Below are 24,003 nucleotides of genomic sequence, written 5' to 3' on the forward strand. Positions count from 1 at the left end.
TGAAGAGACCTCTCGCTGCACTGCACAGAGCTCCGAGTAACGGAGATGAGAGAGAAGGATGCAGAGAGGGGAGAAGAGCAGGAGTGATATAGACAGAAGTGGGGGGGGGGGATAAGTGGGAGAACGGGAGAGAGAAGGAAAGGAGGGGACGGGGAGAAAAAGGAGCGAGGGCAGTGGAATATTATTTGATATTTGGCAGCTCTGTGGAAACAGCTTGCTCTGGGATTAAGCTCCTGAGCTCACGGTAAGCCGCTGGTGGTGCAGTGAAGCACAGGTTCCAGCACACCCCGCTTGGCACGGGTTCACCAGGCGGAGCAAGACCAGTCCAGCCCTCGTAGGGCAAAAGGGGAAGCCGGCGGTGGCTACAGCGATTGATGAATGATCCACTGTTATCACTTACTGCAAAGCCATCATCCTCCTTAGGCAGGCAGTGGGATGCAGAGCATCACTGCAGACAGATGCACTGCAGCCCCGAGGAGAAGTCTTTAACCTTGAGTCTTACATAACGCCTGTGTGGCACCCACAGACTGCCAATTAGGGCCCGCATTGCCACAGGTTTCCGGTGGCCCGACAGAAGCGGCAGGTGCTTTGTCCGCGCTCCTGTCTGCGGGTGCCGACCGCTGTTACTACCTGCTTCCCGCCATGAAACGAGTCACTGATGCATATCGACCTGCATTAAACCTGCCCCCGTCTCCGTACCAAAGAGATCTGAATATATAGGTCACCCTCCCTCCACCATCTCTTGCTCCCTTTCTCCCTTTTTCTCTTTCCCCCTCTCTCTGGCTCTCTCTCTCCTTCTCTCTCTCTCCTGTCTCCCCCTGCCTCTCTCGGCATTCTGCTCAGACTATGAATGGTTGCCGTGGAAACTGCATCCTCCTGCGCAGCAGCGGGGCTCCGCAGCCTCAGCCCAGCGATGCTGCTGATGGAGAATAATGCTCCGAGCTCCGAGTCAACCAGCTCTCCCCTAGCAACAACCAACCCAGCAGAGCCAGCGCAGCCTCCCCTCCCTCTCACCCTCACTTTTCATTCGCTCTCTCCCTCCTTCCTTCTCTCCTCTCCACGCCGCCTCTGAGCCCCTCCCCGAGCCCCCGCTGTACGTGCCCCTGTCCAGCCGAGGGAGAGGGGGGCTGCTGAAGGCGCCGTTCTCGCCGCACACGCTCCCTCATTTCATTAAAACCCTTCTGCTAAATCTGGGCGTCGGCTGCTCTCCATCTGTCGGAGCGAGGTGCGGGAACGGAGAAGGACCAAATGCGGCCATAGAGCCGCAAACCGCAACCCCCCTCCCCCTCCCCCATCGCCACCCCCTCCTCTCCTCCTCACCCTCCCCTCCCCCTCTCCCCCGCCACCTGCACTCTCAGGGAAGCATTTCTCTCCTTTGCCAGTAACATATTTTATCCTGCTGTTTGCTCCTAAACCCTTTGCATTCGTCTCCACAGTGCAGCTCTTAGAAAATTATACTGGACTGAATGTTCTTTGAGAACAGCCCATTTCTCACCCCTTCCTAGCAACCACACCGAATGTAAGCGGGCTCTCCAGCCCTGACTCACAAGTGGCCCAAACCAGCCCGCTAACAGCCAACCGACCAGCCGACCAAAGGAACGGCCAACCGAAACGGAAACCCAGATGACGGCCGGGGCGGGGCGGGGCGGGGCGTGTCTTTTGCTCTGTGGCACTCGACCTTCCTCGCTTCCCTCATAAGGACAGGACGCAAAAGCCAGGGCGAAGCCTGGCAGTGCTTCCTCACAGGCCGAGGTGTTCCAGGGGCCATTACTCCACCTCCAGGCCCGGGTTGTTTCAGGGCCGGGGGGGGGCTGTCGATACTCTCCAAAGCCGCGGGCTGCAACTCTTCTAGCCCCGACAGGAAATCGATGCGGGAGGGAGGACACTCACTGACGCCCAAGTGCTAATTTCAGCGCCAGGGCAGTTTGTCAGCATATGCACCTCAACCACCAGGATATTACAAACTGCTCTTCCTAAAGGGGCTGCTCTCCGGGTCATCTTCAGCTGTTTAATTGGAGCAAATGATTTGTTCATTACCCGAATAACTGCATCCCCCCTACTCTCTCTTTCTGACCCCATTACATTTTATTGCCAGCACTTCCTGGGATTAATCAAATCTCTCATCAAGTACACACCGACCTTGACAGAGTCTTTGATTGTGCCCAGCTGAACAAATTAGGCCGTTAATTAAGCAAAGACAAATCAAGGAAATAATCTGGCGCTCGCAAATCCCCCACTCAGTGGAATAATGTCCTGTTCACCACAGCTGGCTGCCAAGTTTTCCAAGTTCATTGCTGTGTCAAGAGGTTAGTGTAGTACAGTCAGACTTTTATAGGCTGCCAGACATAACCCCATATTCCCTGCTCCTCTTGAATGACTGAAGCTTAAGCAGTACTGTACGTTGGTTAAGTACTTGGATGGAAGGCCTCCAGTGAAAATTAAGTTGCTGCTAAAAATGGTGATGGTGGGCCAGTCTTTTGGATGAGACCGAGGTTCAGGCTAGCTTCAAGTAAGCCAAGGTCCTGGCCCAATAACTTCCCCCATCTCCAGCTAAGCTAACGTGTGGTGTGTGGAGAATTTCTGGTGTAAAATGGCGGCCGTGTGTAAGCAAGGTTGGTGCTAAACATTTCTAGTGGTTCAGAGGAGTTACCCCCTTCACTGTAAAGAACTTTGAGATCATGAAAACCACCATTTCATGTATAAATGAAATCAGTTGTTACTATTTTCAGTGTTGTCATTGTTATTGCTATTACGGTCAGTGAATCATACGGTCAGTGCGTAACATGGTTGAGCATTACAGAGGCTTAATCTTTCAGACAGACTACCAAAATCCTTCCCTTGCCCCTGTCAGGGCCCATCTAACTTACCCATAAACCCCTGCACTGTTAATGTCTTCTAGAGAGCGTGGAAATATATTCTTAATGGGATGTTTGTGCCCTGCCCTAACACTCTTTCAGGCTATAGGGCAGCCATCCACAGCAGTGAGACAGTGTATAGGGCTGCCAGGGCAACCCAACTGCCTGCAGAGATGAGAGCCTAGTCTCCACCCAGCTCCTCCTCAGACGTATGTAGGAATTCTAAAAGGTCACATGGTCATTCCCGAAGGTCACTGTCTCAGTCTATGTGCAAAACGTGGGCTGTAGAGTCAAACACAAGAACCAAATAGCTGGCTATACAGAAGATCACACAATTTCAGCATGCAATGTTTTTTTCCCCTCACATCATCCCCCATCACAACATGAAATCATTTAAAAATGCAATATTCTCAATGTTAATTCAATTAAAAATAGATTTTGATGAATGAATGATGCGATTTATCTGATGCATAAAATCAATTACAATATACATTAGAGTGGAAATGAATAAACTGACACATCTGATTAGGCATTTCATTTGGTACATATGCATATTTAAAATATTACTGAAATGCAATGGGATGAGATATGTGAACACTAAATACTGCTTGTGTGGAATATTAATACTCATTATACTAAAATGTAGAGTCGTCTTTTGTTTCTGGACAGCAGAGAGATGGTGAGTATGTAAAACCCTGCTTGTGATGACATAACACAATTTACCCAGAATCCCTCACTCCCTGTCCTCAAGAGTTCCATTTAGTCCACGACTTGTGAAGGATACATTTGCTCTAAGGAAATCAGCTGGGCTGCTTCACAGTGGGAAGTGACAGTGCTCGTGTATGGTGAGGGGCATAAGAGACAGGTATGGTGCCCCATAGGTATGAATCTCAAGACGTTGGGGTCACAGAGATGCTGTATTTTTTATCTTCATTGGTCACTGGTAAATTCTCTCAGCCCTGTATATCTCAGGGGAAGTCAGTCCTGCTTTAGCCTAGCCAGGTGTGTTTGGCCCGGCCCGGCCCAGCCCATCCTGCCTGCTTTGGCCCAGCCACGCGTGATTGGTCCTGCCCATCCCGGACGAGCCCCCCTTACCGGCAGCGCTGGAGACGGTGGGCCAGTTCTGCACCAGGACCCCCTGAGCACCCTGCATCACCGAGGACTCCTCCATGTGCACCGAGCTGCAAGAGACAAAGCACACACACAGGTTACACACTCATCACACTCTCCTGCACACTCACCACACTCTCCTGCACACTCACCACACTCTCCTACACACTCACCACACTCTCCTACACACTCACCACACTCTCCTACACTCATCACGCTCTCCTACCTCTCCTTTTTATACACATGTAATGGCTTCTAATCCGGGCTGCAGAAGGGAATCTGTGCGGCATTAGAGGCCTCTCCGCTCGGCCCTGCGTCCATGCTGACCGCGCGCAAGCGCAGGACGCTAGCTCGCGGCGCAACCTAAAAGGATTGGTGCTTAAGCGGCAAAGAAGAGCTGCGAAAAAGCCGGTGGGGACAAATGTGATGGCAGTGTGAGACTGGTGGGGAGGATGGGTAAGTTGGGATGGGATGAGTCATTAACCGCACCCCTCCACCTCCACCGGATTACGGAAGAGGATTACGGCGACGGAGTTTGATCTGTGAAATTCTGACGGGCGCGAGGACGTAGCACGGCTTGCGGAGACTGCAATCTCCCCGGGACTGTGACGTATGTGTCTGCCGGATCCTCCTGGGGGGGGGGGAATGGAGAGACGCACAGGGGCCAGACTCCTCCATCGCTTCCATGTTGTTCACGCGTGAGCGGCCTCAGGGGACGCATACACATCCCAAGAGGCATCGAGCCGTCTGGGGTCGAAGTTCAACGCTCCGCTATCCTCAATCAGACGTGCCGTTAGCATATGCGACTGTTGCATATCAACTTGGTTTGAGGGTTGGGGGGCGAGTGTTGTTTGTGAAGCTCAGCGAGGGTACGCTGTTTGGCCCTGCTATGCTTTAGCATGAGTATGACACAGAGGCAGCCGATAGGCAGACGTGGACTCACCATTATACAGTGTGAGACGAAGGCCAGACGAAACATGGAATAACTGTAACACGGAGGCTGCAAAGCCTCTGCCAAGGAACATCCCAAAGAGGGACAAATAACCACACCCATCGGCTCCAAATCCCTGCTCCCGCTCCAGCTCCTGCTGCGGGTGTACCCATCATGCACAATTTTCTCTGGATCCCATTGTTAATGCCAAAGCTGCACAGAACAATCTGGTGGAGACTACAGCTCAAAATGAGCTTTAAAACCCCGAGAAACATACTGGATTGATAAATCATGCCAGCATTGAATGATATTTCAGAGCAATCGAATCAGAAAAACACAGTGAAGGAACAAACTATGTCAGTTGTCAACTCTTTGAACAGAACTGTGTATGTGATGAGTCATGGTCAGCTTCTGTCTGGAAAAGCACAAGAGCACATTGAGGCTTGGCCCTTTCTGTGATTGACAGACTGCGCTCCATATTTGGTAGATGGTGTGGGTTTGGCTTTTCTGTGCTCGATGGTTTGGGCTGGACTAAGTCTATGATCAATGGCATGGGTGGTGTGTGCTGTGCTGTGCTGGATGTTTGTGGGATGGCTGTCTATCTGGAGGCTGGGCTGGTCTCTGTGTGGCAGACTGGGCCTCTATGATTGGGGAATACATGGGGCAGACGGTGTGTCTATCTGTGATAGGCAGAGTGGGCTGGGTTCTGTCTGTGATTGACAGAGGAAAGGGAGAGCGAGAAGGTGACAGTTGGGAGGGGGGAAGGACAATGAGAGGATCGAGGTCCACCATTTTAGCTCCAGTCGTTCTTGCTATTTACACACAGCCACCATAAAAACCCTGGCCAGGATGCTCTTTATTTCTCATTTCTGTTTATGTTTCCAAGGCAACGGTGTTCTCTTTCTCTCATTCCCCTGTCTCTGTGCCCCTCCCTCCCCCACATTTCTTTCTTCTGTCCTTCCTCTTCTCTCTCACTCCTTCTTCCTCCCCCTCCCTCGCTCTCTCTCTGTCTTTTTGTACCACAGCAGCAGCGAAACTGGGTGTGGCTGCTGCATAAAGGTAACATTGCACAGATTTTCGGCAGGAAATGATCTCTTAAAAGGATCCCTATTCAAGTCATAATTCATCATTATTTTAATTACCCTCATGGGCAATAAATGTTGGACTGACATTAACTACAGCTGTTTATTTAGCTTTAAAAACCAATAATCTCATGAACCCTTTCCACTGGTTAATCGTATCTTTTTTCTGGCTCATCCCCCATGTCACCGTCTCTCTCCCCCTCCCCCTCTCCTTCTCCTTCTCGCTCTTTTTCATCTCAATGGCATCTAAAGCGCTGCTGCAGGCAGTCAGGACAGCGATGCACATCTCACCCGACAACAGCAAAAAGGGCACATATGTGAACACATCCACACACACACACACACACACACACGCATGTACGCGCACACACACACATTCATATGCTCACATGCATGCACATACACATGCACACACATACAGTACACATCTGTACACAGAAACAACCTTTTATCCTTATAAATAAGATTTTGAAATCATGGTGGGTAGCTGGATCTGCATTGCAGTGCGGGGTGTGTCTGCAAATCCAACCTTGCTGGATTTTAACACCGTGTTTGTGACTGTTTGTGTGTGTGTGTGCGCATGCATGCATACATGTGCACATTTATGTGCGTGAGCGTATGCATGTGCATTTGTGCATGTATACACATTTGCGCAAGCGTGTTCTGAGTGATGTGAATTTTGAGTGATGGATCAGTAATGATCTTCAGGTGAAAACTGACTGGCTGGGCTCTAGCAGTCTGTTTGTTTGCAGCACAGTAAACCTCAGTGCAGTCTCAGTGAGAGCAGCCATAGTGATTGAGTGAGTACGGAGAAATATGAATGTGCAAATGCACTGTGCATTATGGTGGGGTGTTCGGGGTGCTGATGGTGCAGGCTGAGCAGAAGCCCCGGAGAGACTGGAGGTGCCTTATACAATATTAATGAGCCCCTGTGGTACTGTAACATGATACGCTCATCAACAATCTCATTCTGAATTCCCTCACACGCACACACTCTCACTCCCACACCCACACACACACACACACACACACACACACACACACACACACGCCTTCGAACTAACATAATCTAAATAGACGGACTCCTCGGTTTGAACAAGCTCAGCCATTCTGAGGGAAATTGTACATTCTGTGCTTTTCTACAGAGCCCCAGCACAGCGTTTCGCAGCACTGTCAGTACTACAAAAAAAGATAAGTATTTTCATTTTTTTTGTGCAAGCACTGTGAGTGACCTCTTTTGAAACGGATGTCGGTGTTCTAAACAAAACACCACGATTGCGTAAAATGGACACAGCTGCTTTCGATCATGACCATGGGAAAGGGCCATATATTTATCCGTGCACACACACACACACACACACACTTACACAGCCAGCAAGTCCTCATTACATTGCTTACCTTCAACCCTTCAACACATTTACTAGTCTGTTACATATACAGGAGACAAAACACTTTCCTGACAATGGTGTTAAAAATGTTTTTGATCAGTATCAAGCTTTCCAGATCATCCAACCCTTCCTCTTGCTTAATTACCTTTAATGCGGTAAAATTGCCTTTGAGCACTTCACATGAAACCACTTTAATTAAATCAAAACTGCAGGTTGTCAGTTTACACTATTTTATTTTTTATTTTGACTGAAGAGACTGAAGATTTGAACTTAGAACCCATCCTTTTCTTTGTTAAAATATTTTTTTGTTTATGAGAAGTGCACAAAGACAGACAGCTTAACCATTAAGGTGCAATGCCTGTTTGAACTGACATGGTTCCTTAAGATGGAAAATGATCATGAACCAGTCTATCATTATCAAGCAAATGTAGATCCTCCACCCCCTACAAGCGTCTCCCTGATCTTCACTGACTCTTTGGGGGTCAAACAGGTCTTCCTTTTAACCCCCATGTTTCACAGCTCCCTCTCTAAGCCTCCGCACAGACGGAGAGTCACTGACACGCTCATCACCGACGGAGTCCGCTGTCGACCTCCATTTATCCCCCTCCCGCCCCCCCGGCCAGCCCCATGCCCAAAGGCTAGGCCCTGACCAGCTGTTGGTTAAACATGGCAAGCGCTGAAAGACACTCCACGTCGAGCGCGCTGTTTACGTCCGGTCCGTCGCCCCCCCCCCCGCGTCCTTCAGCGGAGCGCGAGCGCGCGCGTGAGGATCCCGTGGCCGCGGGACAAGGCGCTCCACCGCCGATGACCCACTTTCCCCCGCGCCGAGGCGGCGGGGCCAGACGGAGAGACGCCCGGCCGCGCGGGGCTCGTTAGGTCATCGCCGCCGATACGCCCGGCCCCCTCGTTAAGGACGCGGGACGGAGCCAGGAGGTCGGGCCGATGTTGCCGGGGGGCCACTAACTAGCGTCCGCGGTGGCCGCCGCTTAAGCCGGTCTCCGCCCCCCCCCCCCCCCCGCCCCGGCGAAGCGGGGACCAAATTGGGCAGTTTTCCTCTTGGCTGGTTTCCGCCAAAGGAACGGCAGGGCATTTACCGGCGCTGCCCGCGGTGGGAGCGCCGCGTCCTGGGCTGGACGCCGCCCCAGGCGCCCGGCGTTGTGTCCCACTTGTTCTCGGCCTCAGCCCGCCCTCACGTGCACTCATTCAACTGCACCGGCATGTGAAACTCAAATACGGCTGCTGTCGCTCCTGTGGAGGGGGAGGGTGGAGGAGGGCTGGACCACGTGCCTAGGAAATGGAGGACTTAGGGAGGGAACACAACGGAGAGGCGTCTTACCTCTGCATTCCAGCTCGCAGCGAGGCCGAGTAGCGCCAGTCTGCATTCGGGGGCTTGGGCTGTAGGAGAGAGTGAGAGAGAGAGAGAGAGAGAGAAAAGGGGGAGGAAGGGAGGGAGAATGTCAGTTGGTCATCACAGGTCCATCACACCAAAGGCAATCTTCTTTAAACAGAGCTTGCACATCTGAGCCCCAGTCATAAGAGAGGCGTGTGGCGGGGCGGTGGAGGTACCATAATTGGAGCCGAGCTCCATGATGGAGCACCAAACTGCCGCAGCCAGGTGAAGCTTCCCCTCCCCCGCTCACATCCCTGCAGCTCAAAGCCAGATTGGGAACACGGTTTCCATAGCAATGAGGGTTTTACTAAGCTAGTGAAGTCCCAGGGATGCCACTGAGCATGTTTCTACATTTTATTGGGAACTCCCCCCCCACCCTATGCCCAACAGAGGTCAGAACGCACTGCTGGAGCACATGCAGCTGGATTGTCTTGATCGTCCAATCACATTATGGCAGCATTGTTTAACCCACTGGTGGGGTTGCCCAGGTGATCAGTGTCAAGCATCCTGGTTGCTGTGGTGCGGATTGTTCTGACACATACCACCATAGTGATGATGTAGATAACCAAGTCCAGACTAGGGTACAGTATTATAACCTCACAAGACCACCACCCACTTTCAAACCTGAAGTGGGCAGTTTTTCAGGATTGCTAAGATTTAAAAAAAAGACTAGAAAACCTAGTACATGGCTGGACCTAACACATGTGATCCGGCCGACCAATGGTGTAACTTCATAACTCGGCTGACCAATGCTGTAACTTCATCATTCACTCAGTCACTCAGTCACAGACATTAGCGTTTGTAGGGCTGGCCCCACTGTTGCGGTCCAGCCAAAAATAGACCAACACAGGAAATAGACCTACCATGTCATACTCAAATACTGTAGTGTTATGACCTAAAATTTTAAAACTGAATGTGAGGGGGCTGAAAATATATTTAACCAAAAAAAAAAAAACAGCCACTGCAAAACCAGTGCAAGAAAGCACACACATTTTCTGAGCTCTGAAACAGTATCAGCTTTCCTTCAGCCAAAAAAATACAGACTATGATTTACACTCCACCTAGACTCAAAGACGAGCATGTCATTTACCCACATGCAGTAACCTAACACTCTTTAATCCCGGAAAGGAGGGAGATAAGGATAGGAAGAAGGAGAGAGAAAGACAGACAGCAGAAGTGACAGAGACAGAGGGAGAAAGGGTGAGGAAGAGACGGATGAAGAGGGAGAATGCAGTGAATGAAAATGAAACGGGATAAGAGGGAAGGAAGGCGAAAGGGAGGGATGGAAAGGAAGTGAGAGAGCTGTAGAAATGGAGAGAGGGAGGAAAGGAGGGGGAGGGATGAAGGCCATTTCATCTCAGTGACACAAATGGCATGCTGTCGATGGAGAGCCCGGCGCTGCTTCGCCGTAAATAGGACACATTTCTCATCTGGAAATCCAATATCGGCTGTAATCTGGAAGGACTGCGGCGCCTCCAGGCACGGCCCGAGCTGTCCATAATATTCCACGCAATAAATAGCAGCATTGTGCGAAGGAACCAATTATAATTCCAGCTAATATAATCTAAATGGACTCTCCCTTTCATAAACACACAATGGCATTCTGTGAGAAAAGTTCTGCGCTTTCTGACCGAGAAACGGCACATCCATAAAACACGTTTCACAAAACTTTCCTCTCTCGGAACAGAGAACAGAACGGCCATTACCCTTTACCACCCCCCCCCCACTCCCCCAAAAAAAGGACCAGAACACTGACCCATAATGAAACCATGTAGAACGTATCACTCACCATATCTCACACTTTCTGAATAGCACACCACATCACCATCACTATATATCCTATCATTTACAATGCGTGCAACTTACACACGGTGAGTATTACTGTAGACAGCACCTCACTAGCTGCCTGACTGACATGGCTATGGGGTATGAATGATGAGCACAGATCTAAGCACACATCATTGGAGAAGGAGCCACAGCGAGGGCCTCGGAAGGAGGCGGGAAGCTTCCTCTCCTCCCAGCGGTCTGCCTGCACAGCACGCCGCTTTTCCTTCTTGCGGTGATCGTGCCTCCACCGCGACAGGCTCTGCGTGAGGTGAGCTGTGGAGAGATGGACACTAACGAGCTACGCTCGCGTGCTAATGGCCAGCTCTGCCTACAGCCTCCACCCCCCCACCCCCCATCCCCAATGAGGGGGCACACCTTGCATGGATACAGCGTACATCAGCCAATCAAATGACTTCCCTTCGTGCCCTTCAGAGCAGAAGAACAGAAACCTCCTTTCAATGATGGGAAGCCATTACTGCCAGTCAGATTGGAAGAATTACAGACAAACAGGCCTGGCGTTTAATGAGGATGTAGTGGAAGTGCAGAACAATCATTAGGCAGTGGTTTTTTCTTTTTTTTTTTGCAGTACAGCAATTTACATCGTCTCAGAGCAGAGCTTGGTCACATGCTCTCTCTTTGTAGACCCTTTCAGACGATGGAGGGAAGAGAAACATCTTCCTGGTTCAGGACTCACTCATAATACAGCCTGGCTACAATAAGAGACAGTTTACAGCTGGTCAGCAGAAAAGAGAACAGGTGTGTGTGTGCGTGTGACAAATGCTACAGGTCTGTTTTGTGTCTTAAATCTGTGTGCGTAAGTGCACAGGAGCCATTAAATATGATTTGACATATAAACAGCACAAAGAATTCTCAAATGGGTGATGAGGAGAGATTTGTTGATGGCTCTAAATATCTGTATAAATGCACTGATTCATCAGAAATAAAATCAGCTATGATAAGCTCTGATTGCTGGATCTTACCACTGACACAAAGCAGTAGGGAAAGTAACCGTCCAACAGACACACACAGGCACACAAAGGTGCACACATTCACACACAAAAGGCGCACAGACACATACACAGCCTTACACCAACACACAACAAGATATACACCTACATGGGACATAAAGGCAAGCTGAAGTTGCACCTTCTTAAATTTCATTTTTAACATTATAGTGCAATTATTTTAAGCTTCAGCATTACATAAATGCTGTTCTTTCCGGTTTGTCCGCCAGTGGTGAACATTTGAGGTTCCTCACCAGAGGGAAAATCCACACTCTCTTAGAAAGGTGGGCAGCCATGGCACAGTGCTCCTCTCTACAGCTTCCCTTAAGTGTATAACCCAGCAGGACTGTGAGCCACTCAACTGTAAATCCTGAAAATTACCCAGCTCAGCCCTCCACAAAATACTCCACTACAGAGGTACAATAACAACAAAATGATGTCTACACAGCCAGTGTAGATAGGAAGAATTGAAAAGAAAATATGGAAAAGGGAATACAGAAGACTATGCATGTTTTGATTGCTTCTAAGACAACACAGATGATCAGGCCTACCAATAAAGACAGCCTGCCCTTCAGAGTCCATACACAGGACTTGAAGAACATGACCAGGCTAGCTAAGCCATGCAGAGACCCAAAACGCCAATGGACTTCCCCCTCTTGGCCTGTGCTTCGAATCAGAGGGCGGAGCAGACCAGAGCCCGGAGACACACCTGGAGCGCGGCGTCCGGCATGCTGAGCCTCCGGACGAACATCTGGCCGCTCTGGCCCGTGAAGAAGCGCTCCGAGCCCATGGTGCCCCCCGGCGGGCAGCCCGTGTTGTAGAACATGAAGGTGTCGCTGCCCGACGTGGCGGTCAGGCAGGTCTTATAGCAGTAAGTCTTGGTCAGGGAGCCGTTGCCCCGCACCTCGATGTAGTGCGGCTCCACCTTCAGGTCGCGCCGCAGCACTACGTTGTTGTTGGGCTGCTGCCCGCTGGCCCCGCCTGCCCCGCCGCCAGCGGCGCCGGTCTGAGGCGGGGTCTTCTGGGACGTGCAGCAGGGGCAGCAGGAGCCGGACTGGGTGCAGTAGGCGTGGCAACGGACGATGGCCAGCACCACCACGGTCAGGAGGAACACGAAGGTGGTGGCGCTGAGCGCCACGATCAGGTAGAGCGTGACGTTGGAGAAGATCAGCGTCCTGTGAGGCTTGATGATCTTCTTGGGGTCAGGGGTCATCTTGGGCGGCACCTCCATCACCGCCACGTTGACGGTGGCAGTGGAGGACAGCGAAGGCGCGCCGTTGTCCCGCACCACCACCATCAGGCTGAAGAAGGTGGAGTTGTCCTCCACGATCTTGCGGGTGGTGCGGATCTCGCCAGTGTGCTCGTGCATCTTGAACAGGTCCGGGTCGGTGGCCTGCTCCAGGCTGTAGAGCAGCCAGGCGTTCCGTCCCGCGTCGGCGTCGTACGCCGCCACCTTCATCACCAGGTGCCCGGCCTCCACGTTCTTCAGGACCGTCTCGGTGGTGCGGGTGCCGTTGGCGGGCGGGTACACGATCTCGGGGACGTGGTCGTTCTGGTCCAGCACGTAGATGTAGACGGTGGCCACGCGGCTGAGGGGCGGGATCCCGCCGTCCTGCGCTTTGACCTGGAAGTGGAACTCCCGCAGGCTCTCGTAGTCGAAGGAGCGCAGGGCGTAGGCCTCGCCCGTGTCCGCCCGCACGGACACGTAGGAGGTGACCGGGATGCCGTGGTTGTTGTCGTTGAGAACGGTGTACGTGATGCGGGCGTTCTCGTTGATGTCGGCGTCCTGGGCCTTGACGGTGCACAGGGACGCCCCGGGGGTGTTGTTCTCCACCACGTACACGGTGTAGGACGTCTGCTCGAAGCGCGGCGGGTTGTCGTTGACGTCGGCCACGTCGATCTGGATGGTCTTCTTGGAGGAGAGGGGCGGCGTCCCCGAGTCGGTGGCGCTCAGTGTGACATTGTAGGCGGCGGTGTCCTCCCGGTCCAGGAAAGCGGACGTCACCAAGGTGTAGTAGTTCCGGAAGGACTTCACCTTGAAGGGCAGGCCCGGGGGAATGTCCAGGCTCACCTGCTTGTTGGGGCCGGAGTCGCGGTCCGTCACGCTGATCAGGGCCACCACCGTGTCGGCCCGGGCGTCCTCCCGCACCGGGCTGGACAGGGAGGACAGCACGATCTCCGGGACGTTGTCGTTCACGTCCACGACTTCCACCACCACTTTGCAGTGCACGGCCTCCGCCCCGGCACCCTTGTCCATGGCCTGGACGTACATCTCATAGGAGCTGGTCTCCTCATAGTCCACCTGACTCCTGACCCTGATCTCCCCTGTATTTGGGTCCATGTTGAACACTTGCCTGACCCTCTCTGGGGTGTAGCTGCTGAAGGAGTAGATAACCTCTCCGTTGGTGCCCTCATCTGCATCTGTTGCATTTAGCTTTATCACAAGAGTGTCCTTTGGCGAGTTTTCTAACAATTTCACTTTGTATACTGAACTGTCAAACACTGGGACGTTGTCATTGGAATCCAAAACACGCACGTTTATTTTAGCTGTGCCAGTTCGTTGAGGAGAGCCTCCGTCTATGGCGGTCAGAATGAGCTGATGGAAAGGTATCTGCTCGCGATCCAGAGCCTTTTTAAGCACGAGCTCAACCAGCTTGCTGTTTGGCGAGGGTTTCTTGGATTCCAGCGCAAATAATTCGTTTGGACTGAGTTGGTACTGCCGAATAGAATTGGAGCCATCATCCGGATCTTGCGCGCTCTCGACATGAAAACGAGCCCTGGGTAAAGTCGATTCTGAAACGTCCAGCTGGTATTCGTCTCTTGGGAACTGCGGCGCATTGTCATTCGCATCCAGTATTTCTACTTCCACATTATGTACTTCAAACGGATTTTCAGCCACCACCTCCAGATTTAAAAGGCATGTGCTACTAAACTCGCAAAGCGTCTCTCTGTCTATTCTGTCATTCACAACCAGTTTTCCAGTTTTGTGATTAATACCGAAATACCTCTTTGCGCTGTCCGAGGTGATTTTAATCCGTCGCGAGGAGAGAGTTCGGAGATCGAGACCCAAATCCTGCACAATATCTCCAACGACCGTTCCGTCTTCTCGTTCCTCGGGAATAGAGTACCGTATTTGTGCAGATGCAAGGCCACCGAATAATAAAAACACCAAATAGAAATAAATAGGCACATTCTTCTTTATGCTGTTACAGCACCCTATACGAGCCATCGCAAGCTCACAGAATCCGCAGACGGATTAAAAACAGTTTTCCGTCTTTTTAGCTTGCAGTACGTTTCCTCCCACCACCACATTAAAAAAGATGGTTGTATTTTACCCCGCTATGTGCAAGACGACCACAGCATCCTCTCCCGCTTCTTTTTAACCTGGCAATTCACCGATATATCCATGTTTTCCTTTGTCTGTGCTGTTTTTTTCCACCGCGCTGCTGTCTTTTCCCTGACAAGGGTGCTGCCTCTCGCTCTCGCGCGCGCTCTCTCCACTGCCCAGCCCGTTGCTGCGCGCAGGAGTGTCTTTGCTAAGCTGTGCTGCGGGGGAGGGGCAGCTCGCTCGAACACTGCTGGCTGCATTTCAGAGCCTCCGCTAAAAAACACCGACAAAATGGAAAGCAATCGGAGGTATTGCCTAAGAAATGAAGCAATTTCTTAAGAAATTGGTAAACGCTGTCACTATTTATTGCTTTAATCGATTTCCCTTAGTTGGATGGTGTTTGTTAGCATGATAATTCGAATCAAAGTGGTAGTTTAGAACAAAGGCGGTGTCTCCACCCTTTTCATCGATGCTATGTTGTATACCTAATGAATAACGCGAAAGGTTTTCATTTCGACGGCGGCACGCCTATAAGGAAATCTCCAAATCATTATTTTCTGTTCATAGAAATTTTCAATTACGCGATGCTATGAATATATATAAAAAAATATCTGTTAAATCCAGAAAGATAAATTTTTATAGAACTAATGCATGGCTATTTACTAACAACCGGACACAATTTGGTTAGTTTGAACGGAACAACCAAATGTCGCAATGTGAATTCTCTCTCTCAGCCATCTCTCTCAGTCTCTGGTGAATACATGCATCTCCAAATTGAAGGGCTGGCCACCGCTTATTTGTCAAGTGTTAAAGCCTGACAGCGCGAGATGGTAGGCTGCTAGTTCCATCTCCTCGCTCGTCTCCAGCTTGAATAATTATATCTAAAGATTATACAGGCGTGTTCGGGGGCCGGGCTTGTCCTTTTTTCGTCTCCAATCTTATTTTCCCTTCGGTGCACAAAACTGTCCTCATAACCGTGATTATCAAGATCACCTTGGACTGACTCAGGGTAGTCTGGGTCACCGCCAAGATGCTCGCGACTTGCCCCCTCCCTGCAGCCGTCAAAACAGACTAACGCATATCTGACAGTCCTTCTGGAAATGTTCAGATGCTGTGCAATTAGGAAACCGGAAAAAGGATGCAAGAAAAACCCTCGTGGCCTGTACACAATGCCTTATTTATAATTGACTTATGCATAGCCATGCATTCCATTGGGCTATTATTCCATTAGCATTAAATAATTCCGAATATATTAACGCAATGTAAGCACTTAATTCGAAATTCTGAGTTATATGTGTGAGTCAATATTTTGGATATGCTAAATAGAACTTTCTAAATGGAAGATGTGGGAAATCACCATTATTTCATGTTTTATATATGTATAAAAAGTCTATTCACTATTTATCTTGTAAACACATTCTGAATTATTGACTAGTTCGGTATATACGGCGTGACTGTGCTCATTTCCCTGGCTTGATTTAATAGAACTGTCGGCTTTCAGACGTCGATTAATTGTGAGGTTCTGTAGCGCAGTATCTGATTAATGGATTTAATAAGGAAACGTTATTGCATTCAGGTGGACATGACTACATTTCGAGTTCCTGCGCTCTGTTCAAAATGTTACAGAAACAGCTTATTCTAGTCGGTGAATGAATGTACTTAAATAAAACCATAGTTATTTTTGCTTATTTTCTATGCATTTGTACGGTTATCTAAACCAATTTGAACCACATGCGTTGCTGGTTTAAATTTTCCATTAGCTACAGTAGCAGGATGGATTAGTTATTCAGGAATGAACAGGACTAGGTAGCCACGAAGCCTTAAAAGATGCTGACTTCAAAAAAACAAATACCCGATGGTCTACTAAAGATGGGTGCCGGCATTATAGATCAATAGAAATGTAAGATAGCGCTGAAAAGTCATAGAAGGATCTACCTGTTAATGGAGGTAAAAGGTATTACATATCCATCAAAGCCGAGGATTCTACACTGCCATCAGCTTTTCCACGGCTTTATGTAACCGCCGCAGCGTACAGGGATTCTTATATACCCTGTAATACAGTCTGAACGGCGCTCAGCGCCGACCTACAGCAGCTGCGCCTCAGCGCGTATTCGATCTCAGGTGGCCGACAGAGGTGCATAAATAGCCGATCACACTCCCTGACACGCTGAGGTGCCGTTGAGACTCGTTTACTAAGCTGTACAACAGACACAGTGTTACTTTAATTTAAAAAAACATAAATCCATTAGACTGAAATTAAACGACACACATAACATGGCTGTTATTTAAAGAATCCCATCAAATGTTAAATGACTTGAAACACGAACCTTCTCCAATTCATTCTATGACGTGACAGTTATCAGATTATCTGACGTGTTTCTCGTCATCAATAGGCCGCGTTTATCGTGCAGTCCCAGCACCGCAGTGGCCAGTGGCCCTGCAGTGTTCGCCTATCTTCACACACGCACGCACACACTCAAACACACACACACACACACACACACACACACACACACACGTTTACAGCAACAAACTTCCAAACCTTACTGTGATATGGGCACGGTTCAATACATCGCATTTTGCGAGGCACAAGCAGACCATTGGTTGAGCTGATTCGTTGGCTCGTCTGTGTACCCGCTCGCAATTCCCCTACGCGACACTAAGTCAAACTCAAGGAGCCGTCAACCGAAGGCGGAAAACTGGCACCCTGAGAGATGAGCGCGCGGTGTTGAGTCAGATGGATGCTACAGGCAGTCAAGTAAATTTCACACTGCGGGGGTAGAGGGGGCGGATTTCAGAGCTGGAATTCTCTGCTTCCGTTTCCCGGTCTCCCTGCCTGGAAGCCTGTATCCATCAGATTAACACTGACCCACATTCCAAACACCTGCCGCACCTGCAGTAAAAACCAGGCCAGTGCTCTGAAACCAGCGACCCAACACATGCAGCTCGCATTCTGCGGTAGGCTATGCCCTCCGCCCGTTTTCACCAAATCAAGAACAGCTGACTTACTCCGAGTCTGCATGGACATTTTATCTGGTTGTCTTGTGCAGATGCCTCAGTCACAAAGTCCAGTGGACTTTAACTAATGCTGATCTTTTTTACTCCAGTGTACTTATTTATTTATTCACTTCGTCTGTGATACAAATTCCATTGCCGAGTTAGACCCCAGCGTCTGGAGCTTTTAAGTCCGAGGGCCGGAGAAGATACTGCACAGCCCTGACATTTAAAGCAGCTCTTCCCCTGGGACTTACACGTGTTTACAGCAGACAGACGGAGAAAGGACGACTGTAATCTCATCAATTACACACGCCAGAGATTTAGAACACCTGGCCTTTCCGGCTATTTGTTCTGTTTTTCTATTGAATCGCGCGTGGCTGTGACTAACAAGACAGTCGTCTCTCTCTCTCTGCTCATCAGAAACCTGTCCATCTGTTAATTGCGGGTGAACATACCAATGCTTTTATCAAGGGGGTTATAATTAAGTTGTCTCAGTTTCACTTTAAACTCCTCCCCATCAACCAGCCCCAAAAGAACACTCATTACTCATAGCCCCCCCCCCCCCCCCGCCAACCCCCAACCCCCAACCCCCCAGATGCAGGCAAGCCACGTTTCAAGCAGGATGAGGCAGCACGCATTTCCCACAAATCCTAGAGAAGGCTGTGAATTATGCCCTGCCGGCCTGACTGCAGAGGTCCGCGCTGTGATGCATGAGGTGTTCTGGCGCTCATTTAAAATTCAAATGAGCCCCTCGGACCCAGTCACGAAATAAAACACCCCGCCGTGGCGAGATGCCGCAGACCTTTTGCAGCGACCGCAGCAGACAAAAAGAACCGCGGCAGCAAATCGCGGCAAACCGGGCCGTGCATCTGGAATGCATAATAACGAACAAGCTGCAGGGGACCTGCGTGTGACCGTGCCGCTGCCCGGGGATCCCGCAGGCTTTCCAGACAGTGGCAGGGTGACTGGGATATCTGACAGTGGGCAAAGAGGAGACGCGCACGCTACATTCTGTGCCGTTGCGCTGTTCTGCTCCTTCTCCTCTCCCAGAACAGCACACAGCAGCGGAGAATGTTGCGTGCGTGTCTGCAGCAGTGATGCGTAGCAAAGACGTGGCCATTTGTGGATCTCTGGTTTCGTACGGCATTGTGGGCAATCTGCAGGTCTGTCAGACTGGTGCATGGGACTCTGCATTGCAAAACCATGCCAAGAACTGCTTCTTGTCCAGGGCAGTTCAGCTACTGGCACGACCCCTGACCTACATGGAACAGAACAAAGCACTTACACTACACACCTGCTGCTCACCAGGGCTCTTTACAAGCGTACCTCACAGAGACCTCCCCCCCCCCCCCCCCCTTTCTCCTGTCAGGTCACATATTACTTTTACACTGACATTTGCTCTCCCACCCGGAGCAACACAGAGCTTGCATTCTTTACATACGTTCTATTAATGCAGCTGGATATTTCCTAAAGCAATTCAGGTAAAGTGCCTTGCGCATGGGTACCACAGCTTTGAAAGCTCTGACGAAGGTTCATTGACTGAAAACTCAGTTTGTTCTTATATTTGATAAATTGATTATATTGTTTGAAAGTAATTCAGGGTGCATGGATCTTATTGTTATAGTTGTAATTATTATATTTTATTGCATATGAAGTCATTCTTGTTTGTATGTGCAAATCTTTTTTTTGACAACAGCAGTGTCTCACATGGGAATTGAACAAGCACAGTACCCTAAACACTATGATACACATCCTCCCTGCTCAATCGCCCCTGGCTCACAATAAGGTGTGGCCAGTGTGTGTCTGGGCCCTGCAGCCATTAAAGCCAGACCTAGCCTATATCCGCATGATATCTGCAGCAGACACAAATGGTGAAGCTGGCCTCGGTGAGGGCGGGGCTCAGGCATACACTGGCCACGCCTTACAGTCAGCCAATGGAAATGCACTCAGGGATCGGGGCTACTCCTCCCTCTTTCTCATTCGCTGAATGATTCCTTGAAAAATTCCACCTGTACTTCTCTCCCCTTCTGCACGAAAGCAGAAGGGAAAAAAAGAAAAAAGTTCTCACTTGAAAAAATATATGAGGCTTAGAATATTTAATAACCACTCTAATACATTATGCAAAGAGGGAGATAATTATATATGCTCACCACTGCATGTACGATATTCAAAAAGCTATTAATTTAATATAAAAACCATCTGTTATGCCACATGCAGATTCCCCCGCAGATTGTGTGCTATGTTAGTAGAGAAGCCCATAGATCATCCTGTCTTAGTCTCCCAATATCTGATGACCTCTGCAGCCCAAGGGAAGTAGGGATGACCTCATCATAAGCTTCCACTTTCATAAAACAAGTCAGATGTTCTCAAGTCAGCTCCTCGTATTTTAAATCCTGACACATGCATATACGCGCACGCACACGCATGCACACGCAGGTGAAAACACACAGTCTCTTGCAACTAATCCACCCTCCATTATAGATATAGAACATGTCATCTAAGAGCTGTCGGACCCATTACAGTCCACTCATGAATTCCAGTCTCACACATTTCCATACATCAGAGACCTACATGTACTGCAGTGGCATTTGACATTAACACTGCATGATGTCAGAGATGGTCCCACCGGAGTATTGCTATAAACAGTAGGCGAAGCAGCACTGAGAATAGATTTATGCAGAAAATTGGCCCAAAAATGCATGAAGTAAAAGAAATAATCTGAGAAATGCTGGCTGACAAGAAACGCATCTGATTCTGGCAGATCTTTCATGTTTAAAGTTTCTATTTACAGACCTAATTTTGGAATAAACAGGCAAACTGAAAATATTGCTTAAAGAAAAATAAAAGACTGATGTACCGTACTACATGATTTTTTCCAGAGAAATATATGCTAAAGATGTGCCCTTGCATCAATTTGAACCGATAGAATTAGTTTTCATTAAGAGTAAAAGACATTTTTAGGAATACACAAATATAAAAAGAATAGTTACCCTTTGGTATTTAAAGCAAGTCTATATCTCTGCTGACAAATATCTTTAAAAAACATTTAGTGAAACGTATTAATGTGACACAAGGCAAAGCAGAGGGAAACTAAGACCTCTACTGGTGAAGACAAATATTGCCATGGCTATGGCCTGACATCGACTAAATCACCACCCCCCACCCTCCACCCTCCCTCCCCACCTCCAGCCCGATTCCTCCTCTACCAGTACTGAGGCCTAACAAGACTGTGCATGTGTGTGCATGTGTGTGCGTACATGCACAAGTGTGTGTAAGTACTGGGAAGTTCCAATACTCTCATTACTATCTTCTCACCATCAGAGTTTTTGTGCAGTTAAGCTCCTTGCCTAGGAGCCATTGCCCATGGATGACTCTGTCCCTAAAAAGGCACAGTCATGCATTCTTAATTCTGGTGAAAAAAATACATGGAGTTTAAAAAAAGGAATAAAAAGGCTGGCAGGATCTGTGCTAGTGTTCCGTCTGAATGAACACAGAACCGTGTGAGGACAGAGAGAGAGATCAGTGTGAGGACAGGAATGGAACAGTGTGGGGACAGAGAGAGAACAGTGTGGGGAGACAGGGGGAACAGTGTGGGTACAGAGAGAGAGATCAGTGTGAGGACAGAGAGAGACAGAGTGGGGACAGAAAGAGAACCGTGTGAGGACAGAGAGAGACAGAGTGGGGACACAAAGAGAACAGTGTGGGTAGAGAGAGAGAGATCAGTGTGAGGACAGGAATGGAAAAGTGTGGGGACAGGGAGAACCATGTGAGGACAGAGAGAGAGATCATTGTGGAGACAGAGAGAGAACAGTGTGCGGACAGGGAGAACCATGTGAGGACAGAGAGAACAGTGTGGGGACACAGGGGGAACAGTGTGGGGATAGGGAGGGAACAGTGTGGGGATAGGAATGGAACAGTGTGGGGACATAGAGAAAAGTTGGGGAGACAGGGGGAACAGTTGGGGACACAGAGGGAACAGTGTGGGGACAGAGATAACAGTGTGAGGACAGAGAAAGAACAGTGTGAGGACAGAGAGAGAACAGTGTGGGGAGTGGGACAGAGAGAGAACAGAATGGGGATAGGGAGGGAAGATTGTGGGGACAGAGTGAGATCAGTGTAGAGATAGGGAGAGAACAGTTTTGGGGTGAGAAAGTGGGGAGAGAGAGAGTGAGAGTTAGTGACAAAACAAACATCACACAATATTATAGTTCACAAATACACACTCACACATACTCATGCACACACACAGACATTCACGCATATATACATGCTCATACACACACTCACATGCTTAGAATCAACACACCATTGTTATCTTGGCTGCTTTTATTGGGTTAAAATGTTATTATGACTACTGTTTGTATGTATATATATATATATATATATATATATATATATATGTATACACACACACAGTATATATACAATCACATTATTCTGTTATTTGTTCATTCTCTGATATTTCCACATGTCCCTTGCCATGCTTTGGCAATACAAAGAGAGGGAGAGAGAGAGAGAGAGAGAGAGAGAGAAAAGAGTGGGGAAGGAGAGAGAACAGTGTGGGGACAGAGAGAGAGAGAGAGAGAGAGAGAGGGGGTGTATATGGTGGTAGAGAACAGCTTGTCTCCATGCACTACCAGAAATAACTGCCAGATGTAATCAAAAACATACATGTGAAGGGGGTCCTGAACTGTAAAGATTCCACAAGACCTAATTGTTTTCCCTCAGCGAAAAAAAACAAAAAAAAAAACAATCTGTGCTCCAGGAACACAGAATTACCCCTTCTGGGCTTGTGACAGGGAGAGCAGCGGCAGCAGCCAGAATGCGGACGCCCTCACAGGAGGGTAAACACTGACAACGCAGCCCAGCAAAGACATCCAGCTGCCAAGACGGAAGCGGGCGGGCCTGCGACGGTAAACAAAGCTATCTGGAGGAGCAGACAGGCATGAATCCCCTAAACAGCACCCGGCGCGGCGCGTCCGCGGTAAATAAGGCACAATCTGGGGAGCCGCAAAAAAAAAGCACGGCTAATAACATCCCTCTCCGAACACTGTCACCCACCGGCACGCGCCCCGCCCCGCCCCGACTGCACCAGGGCCGATCCGCCACCAACTCCAACTGGCTGGTGTTTTCAGACAACGCGCAGCGCTAGCGTTAACAGAGTGAGACAAACGCGTTCGGCTTGTTTTCGCTCTCGCCGTTCCCGCTTTTCCTCGCCCCGGTTTTTCGGGTCTCTCGTTCCGAGGAGGCGGTCCCCGGCATCCGTGCCAGCGCGGGACCCTCGGCCGACCTCTGGGAAGGAAGGAAGCGCCGCCGCCCCCGCCGCCGCTCCGGGTCACAGACGCTGGCTGGCAGGAACGCGGCGGAATTAATTAGGAATGACAGGCCAGCTCCCCGCTGCTGCCCAGAGAGAGGGGTGCAACAGAAGGACACGGTGCGCTGTGGTCCTCCTAGGCCACCCCTCTGTCTAATGCTGCTCCTTCAACCAAAACGCAAACAGGAATTTGAAAAAAAAAAGAAAGCCACTGCCCGAAGCAGAAACTGCTGTATTTCTGAAGACTCCAAGAAGGAGGATAATAACTGAAAATAATAAACGAAAGGCTGGAGGCCAGTCTTAATATGTCCATATCAGGGCAAACAAGACTACACCACCCACAGACAGCAATGATGTGTGTAAAGGGCCCTGCAGAAGAACTGAACAATGCAGAGAAAATAAAATAATGAATAATGTAAACGCGAAGATAAGAGTGTGAGAGAATGCAGCATTCAGCAGTTATGCTAAGAGCCCCGCCCCTACCTTTCCCACAACGAGGGGAAGAAATCCGGGAGGAGAAAACCCAGGGAGATCAATGAGGGCCCACACCGGCCAGGCTGAGAAAGAGCTACACTGTGCACTCCTCTCCCAGACAAAGGCAGCTCACAGCGCTTCAGCAGTCATTACAGGAGCCGAAGCCCATTTACTGCTCCACAGACCAACGGCAGAACAATGGGCCCCAGACGGGCCGGGGAGTTTATTAATAAAGCATCGATCCTGCGCTCTCCTCTGCTCTGCGGGCGGGCGGGCGGGAGGGCTGCAGGACAGCAGGCTGAT

At 49.6% G+C, this 24,003-nt stretch overlaps 1 protein-coding gene across 18 annotated transcripts in view; it reads right to left on the minus strand.

Moving 5' to 3' along the window:
- Positions 1 to 24,003, minus strand: part of LOC135250072 (protocadherin alpha-C2-like) — a 121,390-nt gene that overhangs the window by 10,962 nt on the left and 86,425 nt on the right. For 17 of the 18 annotated variants that reach the window (XM_064325964.1, XM_064325970.1, XM_064325966.1 and 14 more), the window contains exons 2-3: positions 8,703 to 8,761; positions 3,951 to 4,036 (exon numbers count right to left, since the gene is read on the minus strand). In XM_064325964.1, the coding sequence (XP_064182034.1) occupies positions 3,951 to 4,036; positions 8,703 to 8,761 (145 nt within the window). Of the gene's footprint in view, positions 1 to 3,950; positions 4,037 to 8,702; positions 8,762 to 12,296; positions 16,142 to 24,003 lie in introns of those variants that run through there. The other variant, XM_064325963.1, reaches the window with a different exon arrangement.

This window comes from Anguilla rostrata, chromosome 3 (assembly GCF_018555375.3).
Source record: "Anguilla rostrata isolate EN2019 chromosome 3, ASM1855537v3, whole genome shotgun sequence".
NCBI lineage: Eukaryota > Metazoa > Chordata > Actinopteri > Anguilliformes > Anguillidae > Anguilla > Anguilla rostrata.